The sequence below is a fragment of the Mixophyes fleayi genome, chromosome 2 (genome assembly GCF_038048845.1).
Source record: "Mixophyes fleayi isolate aMixFle1 chromosome 2, aMixFle1.hap1, whole genome shotgun sequence".
In the NCBI taxonomy this organism is placed as follows: Eukaryota; Metazoa; Chordata; class Amphibia; order Anura; family Limnodynastidae; genus Mixophyes; species Mixophyes fleayi.
In genome coordinates, this window is record NC_134403.1 from 141,243,194 (window position 1) to 141,253,618 (window position 10,425).

At 46.5% G+C, this 10,425-nt stretch overlaps 1 protein-coding gene across 1 annotated transcript in view; it reads left to right on the top strand.

Moving 5' to 3' along the window:
- The window catches only part of OCA2 (OCA2 melanosomal transmembrane protein), a 264,425-nt gene that overhangs the window by 141,875 nt on the left and 112,125 nt on the right, over positions 1-10,425 (top strand). The window contains exon 14 of the mRNA XM_075200107.1: positions 9,138-9,276. Coding sequence (XP_075056208.1) covers positions 9,138-9,276 — 139 coding nt within the window. The remainder of the gene's footprint in view (positions 1-9,137; positions 9,277-10,425) is intronic.

Consider the following 10,425-nt stretch of genomic DNA (forward strand, 5'->3'; position numbering starts at 1 on the left):
AAGGCAGAAGTGCTAACCACTACGCCACCGTGTAGTTGTATTTTATAGTGCACATAACATTGATATTCCTGATGAAGTCCTGTTTGAGGACGAAACGTGTTGAGACTGAGCCTGTAGGAAATGTAGAGAATTCTTTTTTTGTGCCCCTGGAAGTGAAATCAATTCCTTCAAGTGTACACATTATGCCTAGTAACATAATCATTCATACTTTTAGCACAATACAAGATATAAGCTACAAGATATGACATCAAACACTATACATCAAGTACTGCACTAACCATGCAAACGTAAACGATATAACAGATTCAAATAAGTAATGGATGTGAGGGGATGGCAGGTGAGATGGTAAGGGTGGGGAGATCACAAGCCCAAAGTTTTATTGAGATCGAGATCATACACAAATATAGGGAAGGGTGCATAAATTAAGGCAAAACCTTACAACAAAACTTCAAACAGTGATGGGGGAATGGGTTGGAGGGGGAGACACAAGCCCAAAGCTTTATTGAAAAAATATACATGGAGAAGGAGAAGAGAGAGACAACAATCCATAATCATCCTCTTCCTCAGGGCTGTCAATGATCTAGTCTCTTAGCAGGCTGTGGATCAGCCTATGACCGTTCTGGATGGTCATCTTCTCCTATTATGAATCCTGGCAAGCCATATAATGTCCTCAAAACAGTTCATAAGGCACCAGGCTTCCTGGTTTGCCCAAAAAGTGTGGGTCCCAGGAAATAATCCATAAAATACAGAATGGTATGAAAGGCAAGTCCTGCCCACACTGTCTTTAAGTTTGTGTTCCAAGGCATCCAACAGTGCCTATGCAGTACGGCAGTCCCAAAAAATATGCTGAGCTGTTTCCCTTCTGGTGATGCAGAAGGAGCAGTGAAACATATCTGCATAGGTTCAGGGAGTGCATGAATTTCTTGAGGCAATCCCCCTTGATAGCCATCCATGCAAAGTCTTTGTCTATTAGTCAGACTCTTAGAGGCCACATTCTCCCACATGTTTTGCTGTAGCAGCAGGGAGTCCTGGAACAGACTCCATCACGTCTTTAGCTGTGATGAGCTTGTGGACAGTTTTTGGCTTCCACAAGTCTGCTACCTCATAAATGTCCAACACCCAGGTAAAACCAAGTTGTAAGGGAGAAAGCTGTCCCACTTGTCCCAACCAAGGGACCTCCAATGAGGCAGGAAGAAAAAGCGAGACATGGACTTTCCAGCAAAGCAAATATTATTTTTAATAAAAGTCTTGCGGATGCAGTTACAAACAAAGAATGCTTGTAGCATGGTGGCGATACCTGGGATACCTTTCCCACCTTTGTGGGACTCCTTGTACATAACTGACTGTTTCACTCTCCATTTTGAAACGCAGATGAAGTAGAAGACTGTCCTGGTGATGGTCTTTCAGACAGCAGCAAGAGGTAGCCAAGCTTGGACCCTGTACTGCAGAAAGGGAAGAACCTCATTGCGCAGCACCAGTGCTTTCCTTTCGATGATAAGGTCTCTGAGGTTCCACAAACCAACTTTCTTTCTGACTGTTGCTAGTCTGTCTTCCCAGCACTTCAGGGCTGCTCACTCTCTGCCAAACCAAACTCCAAGAATCTTGATGAAGTTTGACTTGATTGTGAAGGGGAATGCAGCTGGGGATGACAAGTGTCACTGCTCGAAGAGCATCTCCTCTGACTTCCCCCAGGTCTCGCAGGTATGAACAAGTACTGGACAAGTGCTGTCACCAAACTCTGGTCAGTGCAGAAAACAGTGACTCATCCATTTAGAGCGAGCACTTGGCCTCTAGACCAGTGTTGGCTAACCTGTGACACTCCAGGTGTTGTGAAACTACAAGTCCCAGCATGCTTTGCCAATATATAGCAGCTTATTGCTGGAAAGGTATGCTGGGACTTATAGTTTCACAACACCTGTCACAGGTTAGCCAACACTGCTCTAGACGGTCTGGACCCGGTGCGGTGATGCCTCTTATCTCTGGATTTTGCCTGATGCACATCGCAAAGAGCTCTATACATGTCACGAGCCGCGGCGGTACTCACAGCCGCCGCGGCTCGCTTCTGGCTCCCCCTGGCGTCCCGGCCGTCACTTTGACGACCGGGACATCATTTCCGCTTCCTGCCAGCCCGTTGCCAAGGCAACGGCCGGAAGCCTCCTGTATAGCGCTACGTCCTGGCAGTGCTGCAAGCCGGGTGCATGCGCGCAAATAGGCAGCCTGTGGGCTAATTAACTAAGGGGGCTTGGTTTATTGATTGGTGCCTCCTGTGGGCATTTGCAGAGCTAGGCTCTGATTGGTGGCTACCAGTATTTAAGGCAGTGAGGTCTGCAGCCTCACTGCCGGTTTTAGCTTTTCTGCCACAGTCCTGCTGACCTGCTTGATGCTAGTACAAAAGTGGAAGCTGCTCAAATCAATTTATAGGGGAAAAAATGTTGTCTGCTTGATGCTAGTACCTGCTTTGGTTCCTGTCCCTGTCCCGAGGACACTCTATTGGATTTCCCGTGTATGACCCCCTTGCTTGGATTTGGACCCTGCCTGTTTGCTTGTGACCCTGACCTTTCTTGTCTGTATCTTGACCTTGCTACCGTGCCTGTGACCTCTGACCTTGGCTTGTCTATTGGATTCACTGTCTGCTGCCGGCCCTTGACCCTTGCCTGGACTTCACTCCACTTTCCTGGGTTCTCCCCAGCCGGTACGCACTTCACGACCCTTTGCTAGTCTGCGGCCAAGTCTGTCCCCACCACTAGGGGCTCCAGTTAATACCTGACTGGCAGAGCAGACTCCGGGTTGTGCTGTACCGGCTAGAGATGTTCCTAACAATACAGAAAAATAAAAGAAGGTGAAAGAGGACAGCCTTGTCTGACCCCCGACATAACAGTGAAGGGGTCTGTTTTCCAGCTGTTCACCAACACGAAGTTATAAATATCAAGCTACATCAGGTTAACATATGAACAAAACATTTCTCCCAACCTGTACAAAACCCTACAAATAAAATAATGAGAGATACGATCAAAGGGCCTTCTCCTGATGAAGACTGACCAGGATCACGTGTGCATGGCGATCTTTGATGCAATGGACTATGTCCCTCAGTAGCGCATGGCTATCTGCAATCCTGTGGACAGGAATGCTGCAAGTCTGATCTGGATGAACAATCTGCACAATGACAACTTTTAGCATGTTGGCTAGTACCTTGGCATGGATACTGTAGTACAGGAGAGAGATGGGACGCCAATTTTTAAGGTTACATCTCTCCCCCTTGCGCTAATACAGAATCGTGATCAGTCTTTCAGAGTAGGAGGTTTTCTGCCCTCCACCATCATCTCCTCATATAGCTCTAGCAGGTCCAGGCCAATGAGATCCTACAATGCTATGTAGAGCTTCGCTGGGAGACCATCACTGCCTGCGGTCCTACCCGGCCTAAAAGGTCTAGCAGCAGAGAGCAGTTTCCCCCAACGCCAGGGGGGCATCCATGGCCTCTTTACCTGCAGGATTAATAGTATTAGTGCTACCTAACAGGAATGAATCAGCTGCATCTGTGTCAGTAGTCTTAGGAGAGTCAAGGTTGCTGTAGTTGTCTGTAGAACGGAAGACTGTGTCTTGATTCTACCTCAAAGTGCCTTTTAAGGCTCCCTTGGTCTCCACCAGATTATCCTTCACATCCCAGCCACAAAGTTGGAGGTCCAACAGAGACTGCAATTAACTCTGCAGCTTCCTGAAGTTTCTCTTTCTCTCACATGCATGATGTCTTCCTTTAGCATGAAAGAAGCTGTGAATTTTGACCTTAACATATTCCCACCAGTTAGACATGCAATCAAAATAACGTTTATCATTCTTCCATGTTTTGTGGGCATTCCTCAGCTCCTCCAGCACATTCTCCCTCTCCAGCAGAGCACAGTTCAATTTCCAGGAGCCTGGGTCAGGAGGAAAACGGTGGCCCAGACATATTCTGGCTTACTGCTCTCGAGGTAAACAAAAGTCAAGCCGGGAATGCACTGAGCCATCAGGGCAGCTCCAAGTATAATATACAGAGCTAGCCCCTATTGATCCCACTACATTCCACAGGGATGCTTCGGCTACAATCTCCTGCAGCAATCTAGAAGCAACATCTAGCTTAGCAGTGTTGCTACTACTACGTTCCCCTTCTTCTATAAGCCATCGCTACTGCCCTGGTGGTTGCAAGCTGGGCCCACAGGGTTTGGAAAAGCTCCAAATGCTCATTACCAGGGGATGCATACACATAGGTTAACCTGATTGGCTCACACACTCATGAGCCATCTACGATAAGCAATCTGCCGCAGACAAACTCATGAATGGAGTCGAGTATGAAGATGCTTTCCTTGATAAGAAAGGCGACCCCCACAGACTTATAGTCACTCCCCACAGATCAATAGGAGGCTCCATGAGACCACTGCCTACCCAGATGTATTTACGAGCTAGAGAAAGGCAGAGATTATTCCTGCAAAATGTAAACATCACATTTCTGACTATTAAGAAAAATAAACACAGACTGACATCCTAATCTTCTCTTTAACACTCCTCACATGCTGCATAGTATGGGAGGGGGTTAGTGCTGCTGCAGGTTAGAGAGAAGGGAGGGTTGCGGTTGGGGGAGGGGTGAAGGATTTCAGAAAATATGAGGGGGTTGTGACAGCAGGAAGGGAGGGAGATGCTGTCACAATGGGAGAGAGGGAGGAAGGAGTGGAAAAGGAGGTTGGAATGGGGGTGGTAAGAGAGGGGGTGACAGGTTTCTTACCCACTCGTGACTGCGGTGGGGACTTCTGTTGATTCCTCTGTGCTGGATTGGGCTGCAGGGCAGGAGCAGGTCCACTTTCCAGCAGGCCTTTCTTGGCAGCTGTAGCATAAATTCTGTCCCTCTGGTTGCAGTCCCTGTACATGTGGCTGGCCAGGCCACAGAGGTTACGTGATTGTTTTTCTTGAACAGTCCTTGGTCTGCCACTCTGCAAGTCCTGCAGGCTGAAACTTTGCAGCTTCTTCACATGTGGTCAGCTTTCCTGCAATTCCTGCAGTTCAGTTGATCAGCATAGTGAAGAAGGCCAGCAGAGCCTCCCAAGGCAAAGCTTGAGGGCAAGTGTTGGAGACAGTCTGTTGCAATGTCACTCTTCCTCAACCTGATAATGATCGATCAATTGCCTGTCCAGAAAATGTTGGTGTCCAGGATCTTGGAGGGGTCCTTGATCACGGAGCAGAAGCACTTCAGGAAGGTAGCAATGTCTTTGCCTGGTGTGAGGATTTCTCATGGAGAGAGTCGCCCTTCTTTCCTCTCTCTGGATAAGAAAGTTACCCACAAATTGAGCAAATGGGAATGCAGGTCTCACAGACTTCACAGCCTCCCAGTATCTCTTGCAGATTGCTATGGAGGCGAAGGTGATGTACAAGATCCCCTTCAGGTAGTGCTGCATGCTGAGTGTCTCTGCTTTGGAGAATCTCTGATTGAGGATAATTTTCTTCCCAAAGGTCTCTGCTGTCATGTCTGGAACTCTTCCATCTACTTCCTACAGCTTCATGACGACAGTCTGCCTCAACCAGGGTTTCAGGGTGGGAGTTCTCTGTGGGGATCCTGGCTGGGCTTCCCTTGTCCCGGGCAGTGGGGACAATGGTTCCAGCCTCAGGGAAAGGCTTTGGAGCAGGGGTATTTTAATCCTTCTTCCTAGGGGCTGGAGCAGAGCTGCAGCAGCTCAAGCCATCTTCCTGGAGCATAACAGCTTGAAAAGCTGGTCTGGAGGGCAATCTTCAAGGGGGTAGAATGATGGGAAAAGTCCGAATCATGTTGATGGATGGTCAGTTCCCCTTCCCAAGACTTCTGGAGCAAGTCAAGGGGACCAGGACTATGCTGCCATATAGTAATTTTGAATGCAGAGAACCAGTAGACTTGTGGCATCACCTCAGAGGGAAGTGTGCCAGGTAGAGCTCCCAGACTTCCTGCTCCAAAGGTATTGAAGCCTGTAGCATCTGCTTCAAAGTCTCATTGAACTGCTTTCACAGTAGATTAGTCTGTATGTGAAAGGTAGCAGTGCAGAATTACCTCACTATTACTGAACTTTGCCCAGTTCACACATTGGGGCTATCGGGGTCTGTCAAAATGGGTCAGTCATAGAGACAGGGCCGGATTTACCGCTAGGCAACCTAGGCACCTGCCTAGGGCCTAGCGGCTCTGGGGGGGCACAGCTGGGGGGGACAGGAGTAATTTTAAAAAAATGAAAAAAAAATAAAAAATCGGCCCCTCCCCCGACTCGCGGCACCCCCCCCCCGTGACTCGTGCGGGCGGGGGGGGGTGCCGCGAGTCGGAGGAGGGGGGGTCGGGTGCCGCGAATCGGGTCCCGGCAGCCTCTTCTCCTCTCAGTGATAGAGAGAGGAGGAGAGGCTGCCGGGACCCGACGAGCGATCACGTGACTTTCTTTTTTTTTTTTTTTTTTTTTTACATCTGGACTGACGGAGGAGGAGCAGCGCGCAATAGAAAGGTAAGTAAAACAAGGGACATAAGTGGTGATGGTGAAGGGGCACAGAAGTGGTGATGGTGAAGGGGCACAGAAGTGGTGATGGTGAAGGGGCACAGAGGTGGTGAAGGGCACAGAGATGGTGATTGGCACAGAAGTGGTGATGGTGATTGGCACAGAGGTGGTGATGGTGATGGGCACAGAAGTGGTGATGGTGATTGGCACAGAGGTGGTGATGGTGATTGGCATAGAGGTGGTGATGGTGAAGGGCACAGAGGTGGTGATGGTGATTGGCACAGAGGTGGTGATGGTGAAGGGCACAGAGGTGGTGATGGTGAAGGGCACAGAGGTGGTGATGGTGAAGAGGCACAGAGGTGGTGATGGTGATGGGCACATGTGATATTGTGAAGGGGCACAGTGTGATGATAGAGGGACAAAAGTGACAAGAGCACATACTTGGATTTATGCGTATTATTTTTGCAAACAACTTAAGTAAGTATTTCTGCCCTGACTTCAATATTTATTATGTTGTTTTGACCCAACTACTTAAAAAAACGGGACTGCTTGGTAATTATTTAGGGGTGCCTTTTTCTGCAGCAGGGTGGCCTTGCTCTTTTCACATGTTAGGTACGCCCCCAAAGATGCAAGCCACGACCTCACCTCCTTTGGCGGCACATGCTTTCATATCTACTTAACTATAGGGGTATATGGTAGGCATGCGGCGGCACATGCTTTCACTTCTACATAACTATAGGGGTATATGGTAGGCTGCAAAAATATAGTGCTATGGATTGTTGCAGGGAGGGGCCCCAAAAACAGTATCCTGCCTAGGGCCCTATGAGGTCTAAATCCGGCTCTGCATAGAGAAGGACATGGTGGTCACTATTCCTCACTAATCTCCATCTGCTCCTGTAACTCTGGCAGTGCAACCCAGCAATATAGCAGCAAGATCACAATACAGAAAAAGATACTCTAAGTCTCACAAAACATTCCTTCGGGACGACTGGACAGGAAAAGTCTCTGGCTCAACTTTGTTGGTCGTCAGGGCCGGATTAAGGGAATGGAGGCCCCTGGGCTAAGGGGGCCTCCATTCCCCCGTGAGCCCCCCCCCGTGATCCGAGCCACCCCCCCCGGTGAGCCGAGCCATCCCCAAGGCACTTACCTCCTTCTCCTGGCATTGCAGTCCTTCCCCGGTGCGCTGTATGCTCTTTACTGAGGAGATCTCGTGAGAGTGCGACTCACGAGATCTCCTCAGTAAGGAGACTACAGCGCGCCGGGGAAAGACTGCAGTGAAGGTGCTCAGCAGCATTGATCGCGCCGGGGGCGCCCCCGCTCCCGACCGATCAATACTGCTCCTGAGCACTTTCAAGGGCCCCCTGGATGCCCGAGGCCCCTGGGCTGTAGCCCAGTTAGCCTATGGTTAAACCGGCCCTGTTGGTCGTGCAAACAATTTGGGCTCCTGGACTGTGATTAGGCACAAGTCTGGGGTGTTTGGTCTTTGGGACAGCTCATCTTCAGGTGATTAGGCATAACACTTTCTCTCCAACTGTAGTTCTGGTGGTCTCTAATAGCTTCTAGACAGGGCAGAGTGGTGACTTTCTAGAAACATTCCCATGTTTGGATACTGGGTGGGGGCGGGGCAGAACAGAGGTGTTTCCCTGCTCATACAAACTTTTTGAAACTAGTGCTTCCAATATGTTTCCAATGAATTAAGTCTCTTACCTTTGTGTCAAGTTTAGGCAGCGGATCCATCCATCTACTACATAACCACAATCTGCCTCAGCTGGTGGATGATATCCTCAAGGGTAATGTGGCTACTACTTGCCAAGTCTCAAAACTTTTCCTTATTAGGTCTCCAGGGTAATAATTTGGCATTTTAGAAGGGACCCATTTACTATTTCATAGTTCACAAAATCATCTTGTGCCACTCTGATAGACCTTCACTACATGCTCTTGCTTTGTGTATCCAAATATTTTACTGAGTCCCTCCTGGCCAAATCATGGTATTTACAGGGTATCGCAAACACCTGCATAATCCCATAATTGTCTCACAGTCCTCAAACTTGCTAAAGTGCAGGTATCCTAATCTAGGTACAGCACCTGCTATCTGCTTACTGGACGCTTCAAGATATTGCTCCACTTCTTCGCCCCACATCTGGTTAACATGCATCCAATACTCCAGAGCTGAATTCTCCCCTAACAATCTTAGCAAAGCAGCCAGACCATCCTTCGGTACTAGGAAAATGAATGCATTTGATTTATTCTGTGGGATAGGACAGATGCAGTGAGCAGGTGCTTGGCAGATCCCTCTTTGGTTGCCACTGGGTGATCAATGTGGATTACACATGCAGAAAGTTGTTGTTTTTTCTTTAATAAGTTTACTTAACCATTAAGTCAGCCATTGACTTTATTATGTTATTGACTTAACCATTGGTTATATTAGGAGAAGGGGTGTGATTTGGATACATTGGACCAAATCCCACCTTCAGTTGACTTTGTGACGAAATCTTTCATTATCTTTGACCATAATCTTTTGAATATTGTGTTGCAAGGTGGCACTGTTAATTGTGGTTTATCCCTCCCAATCAGTCAGTGTTTTAGCATTGAAATAGAATCAACAGAGTTAACATTTTAAAATCTAAGTTTTAACGACTGTTAATGTTTTCTTCATGTATATTCCAGGTTGTGTGAAGTGCTCAATCTCGATCCAAGACATGTTCTGATTGCGGAAGTGATCTTTACAAACATCGGAGGAGCTGCTACAGCTGTTGGGGATCCACCCAATGTAATAATAGTTTCTAATCAGGAGCTGAGGAAGGTGGTAAGTGAAATTACTAATCCTAATGCTATACTAGGCAATATAAATGTTGTTTTTTTTTGCCCTAGACAAACTAAATGCTTATTACAAACAATGTAAAGATTTAATCTAAATTTAAATAACAATGTCCCTAAATCCAAACATTATGGGGTCCTGTAACCTAGAAAAACAATGTTTGTTAGTGGTAGGGCTCTATTGGATCTCCATGAGTGAACTGCAGCTGCTGTTTGCAGTCCATTGCCATAGATGGCTTCTCAATGAGGACCTGTTTATTTTCAAAAGCCACAAGAGGTGTACTGCTGGCCTGGGCATACATATGCCACATATCGCAAGAGACTGCCTTCTCTGGCATATTAAGTCTCTCCATTTCACCATGCCAAAAATGTGTTGTACTGTGTATAATGATTTGAATGGTGCACTTAGGTGTCTTGTTGTAATGCACTTTGCTATGCCCTGCACACTTACTCACTTAATGCATTTTACATGTGCCCTACACAAAGTTTGACTGATGGGTCACAATAAAATAGAAAAGAATGGAACAGAAAAACATTTTAAAAGTTGCATTATCTTTACCTTAATTGTAATAAACATTTTAGAGTTGATATGTATTTCTATTTGTTGGGGGTGTTTATAAATAATAATAATAATAATAATTCTGTATTTTAAATTATCCATCAAATGTGGCTGAATTTCTAGGTATAATATTTGCTGTCTATAAATAACATTCTGTTTTTGTTATGCTGGGCATAGAGGTTTTATTATTTTGGTCATATCTTGAGCACTCCTTGGTATAGTATGCCTTCAGGATCTGTATTGAGAATTGCATATAATTTTCAATATGCTGGTATTCTGTACATAATACAATATTTTAAATGCCTTCTATGTAAACTAGTTCTTTTTACATGTCCATCATCATGGAACTACCATCATTTAGCCTCTGTCAAGCCACACCCACTATAAATCATAACACACTACATGGCAAGTGCCATTGGTTTTTGGTCATCCAACATATACTTACCTGGTTGTTGGTATAGTTCTGTTTTTTCAAAAATGGTAAAATAGGATTTTGAATTATCAGACATATTAATGTAATGTACAAGTAGGGTTTAATGGCTTACAGTATGTATACAGTTCATATTTATACATAATGTA